Source organism: Lontra canadensis, unplaced genomic scaffold (assembly GCF_010015895.1).
Source record: "Lontra canadensis isolate GAN:19392208 unplaced genomic scaffold, GSC_riverotter_1.0 scaffold101, whole genome shotgun sequence".
Lineage (NCBI taxonomy): Eukaryota > Metazoa > Chordata > Mammalia > Carnivora > Mustelidae > Lontra > Lontra canadensis.
In genome coordinates this window covers 1,997,081-2,016,218 of record NW_022631095.1, presented here as the reverse complement: position 1 = coordinate 2,016,218, position 19,138 = coordinate 1,997,081, and the positions used below count along the sequence as shown (strand labels likewise).

Here is a 19,138-nt window from a genome sequence, read left to right as displayed (position 1 = left end):
GAAAGGAATCTGTTTAGTCAAGCAAAATCATGAAAGTATTTTTTTTTTTTTTGCAAATGATGAATTTTGAGTTTTCAAACAAAATTAGAATTCCAAAATCTGGTATCATCCTCCATAAGCTTGACAGCTTTCTGTACTTAACGACTTTGTTGATGATGAGCCTTGTGGTGATGTTAACAAATGTGATTTTTTGATATTACATCATAAAACGTGTCAACATTTGGAAGATGTGCATACCTCAGTGGGACCACTATTTTCCCAATGACTGGTGCACACAGTTACAAAATCATGCATTGGTAAAAAGGATCCATTCAAAGTGTAACATTGACCAGTGGAGTTTTGTATAAGAGTACGAAAGTTTATGGGTATTGAGATTGGCTCCCAATCCACATTGCACCTAAACATTAAGAAAATACCATTTGTCAAGTTTTGATATAGAATCGGAAAAAATATCCACAATTATCTGAAAAAGCTATTAAAATATTCCTTTTTTCCAAATACATATCTATGCGAGGCCAGATTTTCTTCATACTCTTCAACCAAAACAACATATGGCCACAGATAGAATGCAGGAGCAGATATGAGAATCCTGCTGTCCTCTATTAAGCCAGACATTAAAGAGATTTGCAAAAATGTAAGAAAAAAAAATGTTACTCTAGTTGCTTTTTGTTTTAGAAATATACCTGTCTTTCATAGAATATTACTTGTGTCAACATAAATGAGTTTGTATTTGCTATCTGACAATAAATTACACATATTCTTAATGATTTTTACTGTATATTCTTCTCAATTTTCTGTTCTCTTTTGAGTTAGGGGCTATAAACAGACTTGTCCATTCGCTCATTTGTCTACTTCTGGGTGATGCTAGTGTTCTTTTATCCCAGAAATGTGGGAAAAGGCAAAGGAGGGTAGAAGGGATGGGAAGCTTCTAGTAAATGTGCACATGCTTTGTTCAAAAGTGTTTTGAACATTGTTTTTGGTTGGAGTTCATGTTTCCCAAATCATTCTCTCTCATGCAATGCTCTTTCCCAGCATAATCTTTCCCCTGACAAATACTGATTTCGTACCACCCATTTGTCAGGCACCGTCCCTCTGAGGACCTTCATAACATGTCAACTCAAATGTCCCACAGACACTGTCAATTCATCACCCCCAACTCAAAGGCTGCCTTTCCACTCCCCAGTCCCTCCTCCCACGCTCTGGTCTGAGTGACAACTGCCATTAGGCATCCCGAGGCCCAAGCCAAACACCCTGCAGTGTCCTTACCTCCCCTGGTTCCCCTCACCCCACATCCAACCCACGACCAAGTCTCAGAAAACATTCTTCAATAGCTTTTAAACTGTCCACTTTTCTCCACATGCTCATTCAAGCTTCCTTCATCCCTGACCCAAATTACAATGACAGCGATGGCTCTTCCTACCTCCTGTCACCTGTGTCTATACTGCACTGGGCCTGGAAACTCCAACTAGCACACCAGTAACGCAGACGGGTTGAGGGATATCACCTCCACTCCAGAGATGAGGAAAACAAGGCTCGAAAGTCAGATCATTTGCCCAGGTGGTATTTTTAAAAGGCAGAGCTGATTGGGCCCCTCTCCTGGTTCTATCTCAAGCGCCCTAACTTTCAGGACAAAGTACAAGCTCTTTAACAGCGCCTGTAAGGCAAGAGCCCTCTGTATGGGCATGCCAGCCTTCCATGCGCTCTGTGCTCCTTTCATCTCCAGGCTCTTTCACACATGCTCTCCCCTCTGCCTGGGCCAGTCTTCCAACTGATTTGGTTTAAATGTGTCTTCCTTCAAGAAACCTCCCCTGACTCCCTGAGACAGAGAAAGCGCCCTTCTTATGAGTTCCCATGACAACCACTGCTCACTGTAATGGTAGCACTAACCACGCAGGTTTTTTGGTTTTTGCTTTTTTGTTTTTTATTCCCTCAGCCCCTTTGGTGAGGTTGTTCCATACTCACAATTCATTTAGGTTTCTTTTGTCATCATCAGCATGCTGTGCTGGAATTATCTGACCTCTGAAGTGATTTTTTAAATTCACATATATTAAAGTTTTCTACTCTTTACTCTTACCTGTGCTATAAAGTCCTGTTTCAGGCATCCACCACTAAAGTATCATACAGAATAGTTTTGCTGCCCTAAAGATCCCCCAGCATTCAACCACCCAACGCTCCCTCCCCCACCCCATCACACTGTTTTAATCAAGCCTGTCTGCTTGACCATCTCTCTCCCTCTGGTTCAGGATCTGTTCTGTTTAACAGTGTCCCCAGTGTGGGGTTAAAATGCCTGGCATTCTAAGCATACTCTGAGTATCCCTGTTAAATCCAAGAACTGGAAACGCTTCGGAACCTACAGCCTAAACTTCGTCCCCGAATGACAATGGAACCAGCTCTAACAACCCCAGCAATGCTATCCACAGCTCCCTTATGCTCTCTCTTCCCCAGCGGAGTCCACGGCTAGTTAAGGCTAACAGCATGTCTGCTCAGCCGGTGGAGGGGGGCGGGGGCAGGATCAGCTCAGAGGGGTCAGGATTATGGAGCGGCTGCCCAAGAAAGGGAGGAGGGGGCCCCGTGGAAGGGATGGTACTTAACGGGGATTGACATTTGGAACAAAGAAAGAGCACTGGGAACCCTGAAAAGCCTTGGCTGCGCAGCCCCACATCTAAACCAAAGCCCTTCACAGCAGTCTGTACCCTGGAAATGAGATATATCACGACGCTGTGTGGAACAATGCATGTTCGAGGATTGCTAAGCAGGCTCGCGGATGGACTTGGCGTGGAGAGTCTAGGCCCTGCTTGGGGATCTGTGTTTCTCGCTCCTATGATTTGAGAAAGAGCTGGGTGAGCTCCAAAGCCGTGGGAGGAGGGAGAAGCTCGGGAGAGCTGAACTGTCAGAGCCCAACAATGACTTTCTCTGTGCAGCTGGGCTTTGCACCTGGTGCCTGCACAGGGCCCTCTGTGCTTTTGTCCTTCCGCACATAGAGCTGTCCACACAGGCGGGGCTTATAAATACCGTCCAAAGGAGAAGTGAAACCACTGGCTAGTTCTCTTTTTCTCTGCTTAGTTGGCGCCCAGCAGCTGAGAGCAGCTGGTACGAACTCGCATTCCCCAGTTCGGAGGCTCAACCTGCTCTTACTATTTTATGGTTGGGAAGCTTCTGGCAAACATCCTGTTTAGAATAAAATGGGACTCAGAGTGACAATTGGGGGCTAAATTTACCACGTAGAAACTTCAAACAAAATAAAAGAGAAAGCAGAGGAAAGGGCAAGACCTATCAGTACATCATTCACAGAGTCAGAACACCAAAGTTTCTCAAAGTAGGCTTCTTACCTGTATGTAGAAGGTCCTGGAGCTTGTTATGATTTCAAACAGGTTGTCCCTCATTAAGAGATCACTAGACAAAGAGAAAGAAAGTTACCAGGCATGCCCGCATGCCCACACACACATCGAGGACTTGATTCATCCTAAGTCAAGGCTCTGTATAAAGGGGGCTCCCAGGTCATTCCTCCTCCAGTCTCTGCCTCAAAAACGACGAGGGGGTCTCCTCTAGCTTCACTTTCTACGGGCTCTCAGGCTTCATCATCCCCATGGAAACCCCACACATACACCCCACCACCAGTTCTAACAAGATAAACTCCTTTCCCTCTAAAACCGCCTGCCTAATATCCACCACATCCCATAACACCTACAGTTGTGGGGAGAGGGGTACTTTTTAAATAATTTTTTAAGGATTTACTTATTTATTTGAGAGGGAGAAAGAGCACACAGAGGAGCAGAATGAGAGAGAATTTCAGGCAAATTGCACCACGAGCTGGGAGCCCTACTCAGGGATCCATGTGGGGGCTCCACACAGGGCTTGATCTCATGACCCTGAGATCCTGACCCCCGCCAAAACCAAGACTCGGACACCTAACCGACGAAGCTACCAGACACGCCAGTGGGGTTTTATTTAGTGGCTAAGAAGTACAGTTCTTTTGTGCAAAGTGGTTTTAAAAGTGGTTTTTTTCAGGGTCAAGCAGATGAACATTGTATTGGTCTTACAAATATGTAAATATAACTAATTGATTATATATCACTGTAAGATACTATTTATATCAAAATATAGGGAGAGATATTTGACGTGTAACATTTTGTTAGTTTCAGGTATGTAGCATAATGATCCAGTATTTGTATAGATTGTGAACTCATCACAAGAGGGCTAGCTGACATCCATCACCACACATAGTTACAAGTTCTTTTTATCTTGTGATGGAAGTTTTAAGGTCTACTCTCTCAGCAACTTTCAGATGCACAATACAGTATTATTAATTATAGTTATACTGTTCATTACATCCCTAGGACTTATCTATTTTATAAATGGGAGTTTGTACCTTTTGAACCCTCTTCACCCATTTTGCCCATCCCCTACCCCCGCAACCACCAATCTGTCCTTCGAGTGCTTTCCTGTGTGTTATTTCATCCAATCCTGACGACAGTCCAATAAAGAACTTAAGATTTTCCCTACCTTGTGGATGAGGAAACCCAGGCTCAGAGAAGTTATGTGACTTGGGGCCAAAGTTAGCAAACAGCAGAGCAAGGATTTGAACCCAGGTCTGACTCCAGAGTCTATGCTTTTAATTATTCCATTACCACTTGCTTCTACTAAGGGAAACAACTCATTTCTAAAACCTTCCTCCCCACAAGCAGCCACTTTATCAGCTTCATGAAATTCCTGCCCTGTGGCGTGCTGGGTGGCTCAGCTGGTTAAGCATCTGACTTCGGCTCAGGTCATGATCCTGGGATCCTGGGATTGAGCCCCATGTCAGGGTCCCCACTCACTAGGGAGTCTGCTTGTCTCTCTCCCTCTGCCCCTCCCCCTACTCATACACACGTGCAAGCACGTGCTCTCTCCCTCAACTAAATAAAATCTTTAAAAAAAAGAAATTCCCCCTCTGTGCCACTCTGTACTGGGCTGAGACAGGGAGCTAATGAGAAATGGAAGGACAGATTAGACTACTGTAAGATGCAACTGGGTATGAATTTGGGGAGAAGAATCAATCCTGACTTCTGCAAGGAAGAAGGTGAGAAGTAGCTGGTGCTCAGTGACAAACCTGAAATCAGCCAAAATTATTTGCAGCGTTAAGTGTCTGCTGTGTGTATCCTGGTACTGTGGGCAATACATAAGGAGCGAAAGGTTTTAGGTTTTATTGGGAAGGTCTAATTCCTTCCCAATAAAAGAACCAAAAAAAACAAAACTATACAATTAGATGTTGGACTGTGTGTTGGACGCCAAGAGTGAGAATAATTCCAAAAAAGGACTGGTCACAGGCAGAGTTGGCTTCGGAAATGAAGACCTGGAAGGCCGTGGCAGGCACTGGGCCCATGACATGGGCACCGGCGGAGGGGGAGCCTGAGACGAAAGACCCACGTGGGAAGGAACAGCAAGACGGGGGTCAAGAGGACGTGGGGCCAAATCTCACCTCCTCATAGAGAAAAGGTATTTTAGGAATATTTTTAAATGTTTGTGAGCCTCTATACCCCAACTGTAAAATGGAGATGAGACCTCCCTCATCAGGCTGGTCACCCCAGAGATCAATGTATAAAGTATATCAGGCATCTGCTACCAATTACAGCATATGGTGGCCTCTTGAGGCACATTTCACTGGCCGTCATTACTTTCTGAGCAGAGATGGCTCTTCTTCTGGCTAAAATGTGTTAGCTTTTTAAATTATTCACATGCATACAGCACACTCGTGTCATCGACTACTGAGGAGGTGAAAGCAAGGCAGGGAGGAAATCCCTGCCCTTGTCACATCTACTTCCAAGGCTACGTGTTGCCTTCTAATTCAGTTCCGTTCAGTTCGGTTTAACTCAATTTAACAAACGTTGGTTGACTACACAGATGCCCTAAAGCTTCCTGACTGGGTCTGAAGAGGCCGCAGAGTCTCAGAGGCCTGGAACCCGCACAGCCCTGCAGTCTTCCTTCTCGGCTCCCTTAATTCCTTCACTAAGAACTTGGTCTGACTCCGGCAGCAAAGGACTCTGGCAGGTGCAGAGCGTGCTCGGGACTGAACATGTTCTGGGCTCGCTAAGCTGCCCACCGTACCCAGGTAGTCATACAGCTGCCTGTCCACACGGGCCCTCTGGAGTCAGGGGAGGCAGGAACCATCTCTGGGGATGAGCCATGGCCAATCTCCCCTCTGCCCCCCAGCAAGCTCTGGAACCACACCTCTGAACTTCCACCTATGGCCAATGGCACAGATGACAACTTGCCACTGGGAACTTTCCTAATCTCTACTCTCCAACTGTCATCTGCAAGAGTCAGTACAGTCCCAATTCAGTCTCTGCTTCCTTGGGTCGTGTGGCATTTGTCAGCATGCAAGACCGTCCCGTGCATCACCACGAGAACAGTGTGTCTGCTGCCAGTCGTCTCCCTGATGATGCTGGCTTTGCATCACACCATCCGTGGGATGGAAAGACACAAACTGTCTCTGAGGACTGCAGACTGGGATGCCTGGGGGGCTCAGTCACTTAAGCATCTGCCTTCGGCTCAGTTCATGACCCCAGGGTCCCAGGATCAAATCCCGCATCAGGATCCTTGCTCAGCAGGGAGCCTGCTTCTCCCTCTGCCTGCTGCTCCCCCTGCTTGTGCGATCTCTCTCTCTCTCTCTGACAAATAAATAAATAAAATCTTTAAAAAAAGAAAAAAAAAAAAAAGGCTGCAGATTAAGGGACCGAAGGAGGATTTCTAGATGCCCAGATATCCTTGGGTTTCTAAAGTTTAGTTCTAAGGGCATCTGTATCTGTACTGCTTATGGGAAGGCCCTTGAGTCGGAGCCCCAGATCCCAAACTCATCCCATGCACTATGGTACGTGGACAGTAAATCATTTCCTACTGGAAGCGCAAATGTCCAAAGGGAATCACACAGAGTTGTTGTGAATTACCCCTGTGTTAAAGGGACATGAGAGACTTTGTCCACAGGAGGAGAAGGCATAAGAAGGTCAGGAAAGAGGCACAGGCAAAGCAGGTTCTGACCAGAAGTGCTGGTACGTGAGAAACCTGAGGGCACAGTCCCCACTTGGAGCCTTGGCCTCCTAGGCGATGAAAATCTAATTCTAACACTTGAGAAGCATCCCAACACCACTCTCTTCTTTGTTCCTATATTCTTTCTTTTTCTGCACCAGCAAATTATTATATAGGCTCTGCCCCTCTCCTCAGGGGCCAGAGTAAGGTAGTGGGAAAAGATGAGCTGGCCCAGTGTGGTCTCTTAGCTGCACTGGTTTGGATGCAGTGAGATGTCAGCCCCCGTCCTGTGCAAGGAAGAAGGTTCTTGAATAGAGCCTCAGAAAGGTAGTAAATGGAGATTTAAGTAGGCAAATGGGGGATTTTGATTAGAAGAGAATCAGCACAGATGATTACCCAGATTTGACCAGACACTCATGGGTCTTGAGAACGTCCTTGAGAAATATAGTGCGCAGTGGTTCTCGGTCCTGGTAGGAAAAACAGGTAAAGAAAGATAAATGAGGCTACCCACGTAATGCCACAACCCAGACCAGCTGACCAACGTACCTCTCTGGTCAGAGATGGTTGGCTAATACCAGGCTGCGAACAAGGCATGGTCTAAAAATAACTGTCAAGTGAGGAAAAAATTCTAAGAAGATGCTATGTGGCTCTGACTACAGAGTAGCTTGCTGCAGAGCAGGAGGGAAGAAGTTGGGCCATGTTGCTGTATCGATGTAAAGAGGTGCACACAGGGCAGATAGAGGGGACACGGAGGCACCTCTTAAGCCTGTGTGTGTGTGTGTGTGTGTGTGTGTGTCCACATCTCTACTCACGCACACACACCTGGGTGTTATTCACAAGCCTCTTGCTTCCATGACCTGTCAGAAGGGCCCCAGAGCAATTACAAACCTGCTCACACTTGAAGTAGGAGATAGTAAAGTCATCGAGTACAAAGAAGCGACGTTTCCAGCTCTTCCGCTGAAATAAAAAAAGCAGAACATTAAGAAGAGGCCCCAGCATTCTGGAGAATGTTCTAGTTCTATATTTCAGGGTACCCAGCCGGAAGGAAGCTGGGCACCCACATTCAGACTGCAGGGTGGGGGGCCACAAAGACTTCTTCCTATCAGGGGCGATGCCTCCAACTTGCAGGGTGAATGTTTAGTCCCATACCTCTCACCAGTTCGGGAGGTCGTTGAGGGGTAGCTAGAGCCAAGGAAGGCAGTTCCTCCTGCCAGCCAGCTCTCCCCGGGCTACACCCACAGCACTGCCCCCAGGAGCCACCAGGACCCACTAGAGCCCCTGCGCCAACACTCACCACATTCCCTTGCTTCACACAGTAGCCACTCTTAATGAGGGGGGGGCCAGAGGGAACACGGCTGCCTGTCGTGGGGATGTAACTCTGAGACCTCCGAAGGATGGCGTGGGACCCGGGCTCGCTCCCCTCCTGCCCATCCCCACCGTTCTACAAGGAAACAGCAGCAGGATTAGCTCGTGCCTCAGCCAGCCCTCTCTGGCGAATCCTCTCGTGCCTCTTTCTTTACCCACAATGGCAATTAAAGAAGAAATAAACAAGAAAGTAAACATTCACGGGCTCCTGTTAGACACTGTACTGGGGAATGTCACAGGAGAAGGCTCGGGGAAGCTGGGCAAAACCAGGAGAAACATAAGGACAGAGAATACAAGCCAGAAGAGGGAAGAAACACCCTAATGGGAAGAGGGACAGTGGGCTTGTTTCCAGGCTCACCTGTCTTCTCCAGCTCCATTTCCCATGTGATTTACAAGTGCCAGTCACAGGACCACACAGCCTCAAGATACGGTGGCCCTGATTTCTGCACTGCTATTCTTCATACTCACCCCTGTCCTGGATTTTCCTGACTACCCCAATGGCACCGGCTCCCCACCCCCAACTACCTATCCTCTGTGCTGGCCTCCTCTATGCACGTCACTGGTTCACTGTGGACGTTCCCATACCCCCACCGGCGCCGGCAGCCCCAGACCCCAGCACCTGGTTGATGGGTGTGTGTACCACCACCCCTCCGATGATCTCTGTCTTGTAGGCCACCTGCGGCTTCTTCTCTAGGGCTGGAGGAGCTGGTAGGCTTTTTATAACTTCCGTAGTCAGGGGCAGGCTCCCAACTTTGGGTACCTGGAAAGAAAGAAAGCTTAGGGAAAATGGGGTGGCAGGGGGAGACATGGGGAAAGGGACAAATTCTAGTAAGACCTCCTCTCTTCCCCAGCCCTTCCATCAACCCATACCTGAATATGAGGAACTCTGCCAAGCAGACACCTCGATACACACATACACACACACATCGGGCCTGAACACCCACTATAAGCCAGCCCTTCCCTGACTGCAGACCAAAGACAGAACAGCAAACAGACACGTCCTGCCCTCATGGCACGGACATTCTAATAGCAGAGACTGACAAAAAAGGGAGAGCCAAACAAAGAAAATAATAACAAACTGCAAGCAGTGCCATAAAGAAAAGAAACAGGAGTTGAGACAGACAGAGGGGAACTACTTGAAATGGAGTGGTTAGCGGCGGTCTCCAGGGGAGGACATGCTGGAACAGTAACCTGCAGAGGAACAGGAACCAGGGACGTAAGGAGGAGAGCACATAGTAGGCCGGGAACAGGTGATACATGTGGGCTCTGGTACAGAATTCAGGGAGCATGAACTTCAGAGCCCAAGGTACTGACTCCTCACCTGTCACTAACTCAATCAGTGACCTTCAGCAAATCACTGAACCTCTCTCTAGGCCAAAACTGTCCCGTGTAGAAAATGAAAAGGGTAATAATATGTATGTCATAGAGTCACCGTGCTTACCAAATGACAAAGTACATATACTTAAAAACTTCAGAAATACAAAAATATAAAAGTACAGTTGACTCTTGAACAATGCAGGGGGTAAGGGTACTGACCCCTGCACAGCCAGAACTCCGTGTATAACTTTCAACTCCCCCCGAATTTAACTACTAATAGTCTACTATTGACCAGAAGCCTTACCGATAACATACATCGTAAATTAACACATATTTTGTATGTTCTACGTATCATGTGCTGTATTCTTATGATAAAGTAAGCTAGAGAAAAGAAAATGTTATTAAGAAAATCGTAAGGAAGAGAAATACACTTCCAGTCATGTAAAAATCTTCATGTAAGTAAATCCATGCCATTCACACCCATGTGGTTCAAGGGTGGAAAGTACTACAAAACATTTTAATTAACATTTCACAAAGGGTATTAACATTTACAAACACAGCCCTTTGTGAAGAGTTATCTTTGTTCTTCACCTTGGCAGAATTAGGGCACCAAGGATAGTCACAGAACCACAGAATTTTTAATGGCTCCTTTGATGCCACAGGCCACAGACTGCAAATGGTGGCATGAAGAAAGATTCTGGCCAAACTATGTTTTGTTTTGTTTGTTATTTAATTTTTTTTTTTCAGTGTTCCAAGATTCATCGTTTATGCACCACACCCCACACTGTGTTTTGTTGGTCTGATGCAGTGTTTCCAATCTACATTTAAAGCTTGGGGTAGCTCACCTAAAAATCCAGACTTCTAGCCAAGCAGCATTTCTGTCTTTAGAGGGAGAACATTCTCCAGTTTGCCCCTGTCCCTACCCTGTTCCCCACCACTGAGGCTGTGAGTCAGGTGCTCTTTATCCCCATTTATGTTGCTTTCCTTCCTCCTTGCTCACCTCTCTTCTTTACACTGGCAATTCCGATGAAATCTTTCCATTTTGTCAAGAAAACAGGAGAGGCCCAGGCCATTCAAGTCAATGGCCCAAAGCCATGGTTAATAACTGCACGGAGCCCAGACCCTAAGTGCCCACTGGGGCGATGCCCACAGCCTCACGAAGCCTGTCCTTCACACAGACTCAGCACCTGTGTGGGTCAGCATGCTCCCTGAGTAACACTCACATCTTCACTCCTTCTACAGCCTCGAGAATCAGAAGGAACTAAGAATCTAGACCTTGCAAGAGCTCCTGGTTCTGGGCCCTTGGAGAATTCTGTCAAGGACGAGACCGAGGACCACTCCATTCCATGTCTGCTCAAAGGAGGAAGAGCTCCAGAAGGACACTGGAGCCCCAGAAAGAAGATGAGACCCTTCTTCCTGGCTTGTGCATTCCATTTACATAGACAATGGTGACCTCGGCCCACCTGCTCTCCAGATGCAGCCAGAAATCCACCTTCTCTTTCCCTTCGGGCTGTCCACACAGCAGTTCCCACTTCTATGGGCCCCATTCAGCACCAGGCAAGGTGCCACACTCTGCAGCATGATCTCTATTTCAAGCAATCTTATGAAGGAGGTATTATCTCCTCCATTATATAGATGACATAAATGAAGGCTCATTAAAAAGAAGTAAGTTGCTGCTAGGACTGTCGGACTCTCCGTTGCTAAATGTCCCACTACCCACCTATGCTACCACCATTTCTTTCCCTGAGCTTCGCTATTGTGCGATGGGACCCCTTTGAGGATGTTGATAATTGCTGGGATGTTTAGTGATATCATCATCATGGAACAACAGAAACTCCCCCCAAAGGACCTAAATGAATTCCAGCAAAGAAGAAGGAGGGAAGTAGCCGTTTAGAGGTCCCAGTGGTCAGAAAAGGAATCATGTTAGCTTAGCTGTTGTGTGGCCTCTCAGACTCTCTTCAGCCCCTGTATCATGGGCTGGTTCTGACTGCCCAGAGCCTTTCCAATGCTTCTGGAGACTGAATCAGTCTGTGGAGGACGAACTCAACAATAACTATGCCCCAGAACCTGAAAACAAGGTCTTTCTTTTGGTTTGGCCATATCCCCAGAGGCCTAAATTCAAGGTATACCCTCTTCCATCCACCTGTGGGGTATTCTCTGATGGGGGAGAGCCTTATGGATCTCATTTGCAATGTGAAATGACAATTACAGGGACATGGGGTGCCTGGCTGGTTCAGCTGGTCGAGCATGTGACTCTTGATCGTGGGGTTGTAAGTTCAAGCCCCATGTTGGGTGTAGAGATTACTTTTCAAAAAATCTTAAAAAAAGAAAGAAAGAAAGAAAGAAAGAAAGAAAGAAAGAAAGAAAGAAAGAAAGAAAGAAAGGAAGAAAGGAAATTAAATTAAATTACAGGGACTCATCTTACTTCCCTCCAGGCATGGCTAGACTGCGATGAGGAATAATCCAATGGGGGCAAGGGACTGTGGTTTACTTTTACTGCTTTTCATTTTCAAAACATTTCAACTGTTTGGGGAAATGTAGTTAGTGGAATAATGCCCCACTAAAACTATCCACCCATAAACTCAGAATGTGACCTTATTTAAAAATAGGGTCTTTGCAGGTGTTGTTAAATTAAGATCAGATCATACTGGTTTAGGGTGGGCCCGAAGCCCAGTGATTGATGTCCTTATCAGAAGAAGGGAAGACAAAGGGACACAGGCAGTACCATGATGATGGCAGAGATGACAGTAATGCAGCTACAACCCAGGGCACACCAGGGACTGCCCAGAGCCACCAGAAGCTAGACGAGGCCAGGAAGGATTCTCCCCTAGAGAGAGAGGCCCCCCATTTGCTGTGGTTGTCCCATAAAACTCATACAGGAATACTAATACTCTGAGAGAATCCAATTCCTTAAATACCACATGTCAATCATTTCTTCAATGACAAGGACCCAGCGGCCTTAGCACAAAATGGACAGTGATCTGTGGGCAGAAAAACTGGATCCATCCTGGCTCCTTGACCTTGGACAAGTCACTTTAATCACTAGGCATTTCCACTACCCTGTTTATAAATGGGTATAATAACACTTGCCCTTCCTACCTAAGGATTTTATATGAAGCTACAATGAAGCCAAGCATGTAAAAGCAGTGTGTGATCCAACACACATTATAATGGCTGCTCTTTTCAAATATTTTCAAATATTTTTCAAATATTTTCATAAACTCTTCTAGGTGTTGAAAGTCACAGGGTCCTGGGTTTGAACGTCAGCTCTACCGTTTATTCACCTCCAGACTTTGGGCAGCCCTGATTTCCATTATTCTCCTCTAAAAAAAAGAAAAAAGGCAGTGAAACCACGTATCTCACAGGAGTGATGTCAGAGGGGTGAAAATTACAGCACATGTGAAAGCTTGGTTCAATACATTATCTGTTCTTTCTTTCATCTCTGTGTCCCCCAAAGTGCCTGATACTTCACGTGTATATACGGTGCCCTAAAGTGAGTGTGCATGCCATCGATGTGGTGTCCAGCCCCACATCCTCCCTCTTTCTGGCCTCCCTGAGGAAGGACTCAAGATACAGGATGATATGGCAGTGGAGAAAGGAGTAAACCCTTCCAGGGCACAAACAGATGAGGAGAGAGAGTGCCCCTCCTCTGCCTTCTATCCCATGGGACCTCTGGCAGGAGTGAAGAGATGTATGAACCAAGCCAAGGAAAGGAAGGGGGATCATGGAGACAATGGAGACCTGCAGCAGGCTCTGACATTCCAGCAAGCCTCTGGATCCCCCAGCCTCTCGGCACCACCACATTCCTTCCCACTCCTGTGGCTTATAACTTCCATTCCACGAGGCCAGAAAAGAGGCAGGGGGAACTCGCTGCTTAGAGCAACCCTATGAGGGCTAAAAGGCCCCCACAACCTCACAGGCTGGGTAGCCCAGTGAACCAGACATGGACAGAAGAGGAAAGCTAAGAGGCAAGGCTGAAAGAGAATAAAGTATCAGACATTGAAAGAAACTCCAAAACTGTATTAGACACAGAAGGGTGAAGACCCCACCATGGAAGAAGAAATTCTGTACTAAGCTCAGCACTACAGCGCCATGTGCACAAGCAAAGGCATGTGAGTTAGCTGTAACACCCCACTCTCCCCTCAGTTCTCCCTCTTTTCCTGGGTTTCCCAAGGCTTGTCAAAATAACAAGACCACCTCAATAACTCAATTGTTCTCTGCTTGGGTCTGGCATCACAAGAGTTGGATCGGTGTACCAATTTCTTCTATTAATTTATTCACAGAAACCCTGAGGTATTTAGGAGAACAATCTGCCCCAGTACATAATGGTTACTATCAGGAATGACTAGAACATAAGCATTTCTGAGTGTATGATACAGAAAATCAATCTTCCAATTACAGAATGGGCAGAAGACACAGACATTTCTCCAAAGAAGACGTCCAGATGGCCAAGAGACACAGGAAAGATGCTCATCACTGATCATCAGGGACATGCAGATCAAAACTACAATGGCTGTCGCCTCACACCTGTCAGAATGGCTAAAATCCATGACACAAGAATCAGCAAGTGTTGGCGAGGATACGGAGAAAGGGGAACCCTCTTGCACTGTTAGTGGGAATGCAAAGGGTGCAGCCACTCTGGAAAACAAGTTCCTCAAAAAGTTAAAAATACAGTTACCCAACAATCCAGCAATCGAACCACTGAGTAACTACCCAAAGAAACAAGAACACTAATTCAAAGGGATACATACACCCCTATGTTTATAGCTGCATTATTTACAATAGCCAAGGTATGGAAATAGTCCAAGTGTCTCTTGACTGATGAATGGATAAAGAAGTGATATAGATATAGATATAGATATATAATATACATATATATGTATATATGTAAATATGTATGAATATGTACATATATGTATATGTGTATAACACACACATAATGTAATATTGTTCAGCCATAGAAAAGAATAAAATCTTGGGGCACCTGGGTGCTCGGTTGCTTAGGCATCTGTCTTCGGCTCAGGTCATGATCTCCAGGTCCTAGGATCGAGCCCCATGTTGGGCTCCCTGCTCACCAGGGCATCTGCTTCTCCCTCTCCCTCTGTCTCTCCCCCCACCCCCTACTTTTGTTCTCTCTCTCTCTCAAATAAATAAAAATCTTTAAAAAATAAAAATAATAGAATTTTTTTAAAAGAATGAAATCTTGCCATTTGGGATGACATGGATGGAGCTACAGAGTATTATGCTAAGGGAAATAAGCCAAAGAAAGACAAATACCATATGATTTCACTCATATGTGGCATTTAAGAAACAAAACAAGGAAAACGGGGGAAATGAGAGAGACAAATCAAGAAACAGACTCTTAACTAGAACGAACAAACGGATGGCTACCAGAGGGGAGGCAGGTGGGGGCTGGGGAAATGGGATGAGGAGGAAGCAGTGCACTAGTCAGCATGAGCAGAGGGTGACACATGGCAGTGCTGAATCACCGTATTGTACACCTGAAACTAATCTAGCACTGTATACTAACTGGAATTAAAATAAAAACTTAGAATAAATAAATAAAAATAAATTTAAAAAGAGTATCAATCTTCTCAGCATACAAACCATGGCTTGTATGCCACAAGTCTGCCTACTGTCAACGGAAGGTCTAGTTTTTTTCCAAACATAAAGTCTTCCCTCTTCTCTTTCTTACCCTTTCCCTTTTCTGTATTTCTAAGGAAGAAGAAAGGAGTTCACCAGCCAAGTCAAAGAAGATGAGAATATTCACAGAAGAGTCAGTGAACCAGCTCAGTGATGCTTTCAAATGGAAGGCTTTTCCAGGACAGGTTGGTGGATGGACTGGACTGACCCCCAGGCAACCTCTTAAAGGAAGAAGAGGACCCCCCACCCCATTCCCAAGCCAGTAAAAAGTTCTGACTTCCCTCTTTATATGCTTTTCCCTTTCCTCTGCTTCTCGTAATCCGCAATCCATTTTCCAATCCCACCACGTTCTGAATCAGCATGCCAGAATGACCTAAAACACAACTCACCAGGAGCCCTCCCAGGAAGCACAACGGGGACACTCCATACACTTCCCCTTGAACTTGATTCAAACTCAAACTCTCAGTTCAACTTGGGGTTAGTCAGCCAAGGTGTAAGAAGAGGTAGGGGGAACCGGGTCTCAACAGGCTCCTGGGAAAGCCCCCGCTGTCAGCTGAGCGTCTCCCCACCCCAAAGAGGCCACATGCTGAAAAGAGGCACTGAGTCCCTCCAGAAAGAAGGACTCATACATACGGTGATCTTGCTGGCTTGGTTCAGGGCTTCCACCCAGTCCTTCAGATCCTTCTGGTCATTAGCTTGAAGAAAATACCTCTGAGAGAGGGCATTGATGACTGCAATAGTCAGGGGGAAGAAGAGAGAAAAACCCAGGTCAGAACACATGCAGGACAAAAAGACGCCATCAAAACTCAGGTGCCTGAAGTAGCAAGGTGGAGGTCTGCACAGAGCGAAGGCATCCGCCGCGGTGCAAAGTCAGCGGCGTGCGCATCTGGGAAGCAGCGGGCTGCAGCCGCTCTCTCTCCAGAAGTGTGAATTGCTCCATTATCCATGAGAACAACACCTGCTGTTCATGTTTAAACCACCCCCTTCATGTGCTGTTGTACAGGGATGAGGCTTCTAGTCCGCCCTCAACAAGACACGAGCTTGAACTGCTTTCTAGAGGCGCCAACAGGCCAGAGTCTCAATGGTACATGTATCATTTTGGACCCAGTGCTCCTTGTTTCCACTGGCACAACTGGCCTGACTTAGGAGTCTTGCCTGTGGTCAGGAAAAGAACAAAGCTTGCCTGAGATCAAATCTGTGACCCTGACCTCATTCTCAACCTGTTCTTTCCTCTGAACCCTCTATGAAGTCAATCATTTTACTTCTGCGTTCATTACTTATCTTGTTTAGATCTGCTGACCACAAAATCTGAGATAGTCATTTCTGAGCTTAGCGATGACATTTGAAAGAAATGGGACAACAAGAACACCAAAGAAGCCTGACCCAACCCGAAGTTGGGAGAGAAGACAGCTCAGTGACCACCTTATTCTCCTAGCATAAATTAGTCAGAACTACAGGAGGCGAGCATCGCCGGGTAGACAGAGAATTCATTAGTTCATTCACTCATCTGACAAATATTACTGAGCATCCACTATGGGCCAGGAACCGCTGTATGTGCTGGGGATACAGCAGTGACAAAACAAAGGGACAGCCCTGCTTCATGGAGCTGACATGCAGAACCACGCATATAAACAAGAGAAACTACTTGTTAGCATCTGTTTGTGGCACTTAGTATATAACCAAGAACACAGTAGGCGCCAAATAACGACTGATGATTTAATGAGTAGGGGCATCCACTGAGTGACTCTGCTTCCTGTGTCACTCCCAACTCTGGCACTCATGTGCCAGTGCCAAGACACTCAACAGGATACTCCTTTTCTATTGTTCCCCCAACTCCCCCACATCTCCACCTTTCCTGAGCGCACTGCTGCTGCGTCTGAGAGAAGGCTTCCCAGAAACGACCAGTAGATACCTGGACCCTGCCCTGCAGGGTCAGGAAAACCGAACCATCCCTGGTTCCTGTACCTCCGCCTTCCGGTTCTATCTTCCCCGCAAGACCAAGGAAAGCGGTATCGCTGGAGATGTAGGCACATCGCCATGACTGAAGTCACTCACACACGCAGGGAGTAAGTCACATGTGATCACAGGACTGTCTCCACACGAAGAGGAAGTTGCCGCAGGACTGTTCAGAAAACCCAGCCCCCAATTCAGTACTTACCAAAGCAAAATGGAGTTTTGGGTTTCTGCTTCGGTGTAGCTATGCTCACCTAAACCAAATAAAAAACAAAATAAGAATAGTTTTCTAAGATGGTTGTAAAGCATTTTTTTTCAATTTTGGTGGGGGGGAGGGCTGTAAAATTTTCCACACAAAAAAGAAGAGTATTTAAAACATATATAAACATTCTAAACAATAGTAATGAAGTGGAAACGCTGTACTCACCCTCCAAATTAAGAAATAGGCCATTACCAGTCCTATTCCTTAGATGACCTTTGTGTGCCCCTCCCTGAAAGAATCCCATCCCCACCCCTCAAGGGATAACCACTACCTGGCTGTCTACCTTCATCCTCTTTGCAAAAACACTTTGGAAAGCCACCCACTCCAACAAAATTCTCTTTGGACCACACAACCCGAATGTGGCCTATTCACACTAGGAAGACCTCAGCCCTCTCTCTCAACCACTGACCCCCTCCCTAAACCGTTCTCCAAATGAAAGGTGGGATGGCTACAAATACACAGATTCCAATTAGAGCTCACAGGAAGGTCGGGCAGCGTGCCAATGTCCTTTTCTATCTACCCTGACTGCTTAACCCTGAAAATAGGAGGGTGCCCAAGGAATCAGAGCATACCTATGCATTTAAGGGAAGGGAAGAGAAGAAAGTAGAAATAGTTTTACAGCTCCTGTTGTGTTATCTCATCTTTTTTCTTCAATCCCACCCCTTGCATGTAAACTCCTGACTATGTACACAGGTGAACCTGCCTCACTCTGGTTCAAACATGCGGAATGAATAAAGGAAAACAAATCATGTCCGCCATATGCCAAGACGGGACTGCCCTTGATGGAGTTCAGTTGAAGTCCCTGGAACAGGTCTCCACCACTATACCTGGGATTGCGAAGGAGGCATCTTCCTCCAAGACCCTAGGTTAGGAACTAGTCCCACATTCTCCTAATCCTCCTGTGGACAGCATTCTCTCAGTCCCCTTTCCAAGCAAGGGCCTTCTCCTACATGTATGAGACCTGAAAAAAAGGCCTGCCCACCAACATACAAAATGAACATAGCATACTCAACATCAATAAATAAATCACTAATGTCTACATAACATTCTACCAACCTCTTCGACAAGGATTTTAAGTGCAACAAGATGTCACATTAAGACGACTTCACTAATGTTTCCTTAAACAGTCACAAAAATCTCATCACATTTGAAAATAATTAGTAGCTTTGATATTCTTAGTTCAAAAGAATCTTTGGATATGTGAGGTGATTGCTGAGAAATATAGCCAATCATGAATTAAATGAGTTACTCAGCCAAATCATTCCAGAAATAAGATGACTGAAATCTTTTCGAATATTTTATAGCCAATTCTATTTAATGAGGGATATGGTTATATTCTGATCTGTTCACCAGGATGTGATGTGGAGGTCTTCTGGCCTAAAGAAAGCCTTTCAACAGTCCTAAAAAACATAAAAATTCAGGCAAAGGTGAGCCCACCTCACAGACTACCCAAATTCAGGCATGTCTTCACCACCCCCAGAAACCACTCCCCAGAGCTCCATGACATCATAAGTTCTGGTCCCTGTGCCACCTTGTTTTTGGGGTTTTGGATCCTAGGATTCCATCTGAACCACAGCATACACCATTATCCTGCTT

At 46.0% G+C, this 19,138-nt stretch overlaps 1 protein-coding gene across 5 annotated transcripts in view; it reads right to left on the bottom strand.

The window, feature by feature from the left end:
• Nucleotides 1–19,138, bottom strand: part of PLEKHA2 (pleckstrin homology domain containing A2) — a 69,161-nt gene that overhangs the window by 6,713 nt on the left and 43,310 nt on the right. For 4 of the 5 annotated variants that reach the window (XM_032838050.1, XM_032838047.1, XM_032838048.1 and 1 more), the window contains 7 exons: nucleotides 17,486–17,534; nucleotides 15,961–16,058; nucleotides 8,987–9,127; nucleotides 8,297–8,443; nucleotides 7,891–7,959; nucleotides 7,399–7,469; nucleotides 3,330–3,393 (listed from right to left, as the gene is read on the bottom strand). In XM_032838050.1, coding sequence (XP_032693941.1) covers nucleotides 3,330–3,393; nucleotides 7,399–7,469; nucleotides 7,891–7,959; nucleotides 8,297–8,443; nucleotides 8,987–9,127; nucleotides 15,961–16,058; nucleotides 17,486–17,534 — 639 coding nt within the window. The remainder of the gene's footprint in view (nucleotides 1–3,329; nucleotides 3,394–7,398; nucleotides 7,470–7,890; nucleotides 7,960–8,296; nucleotides 8,444–8,986; nucleotides 9,128–15,960; nucleotides 16,059–17,485; nucleotides 17,535–19,138) is intronic. The other variant, XM_032838051.1, reaches the window with a different exon arrangement.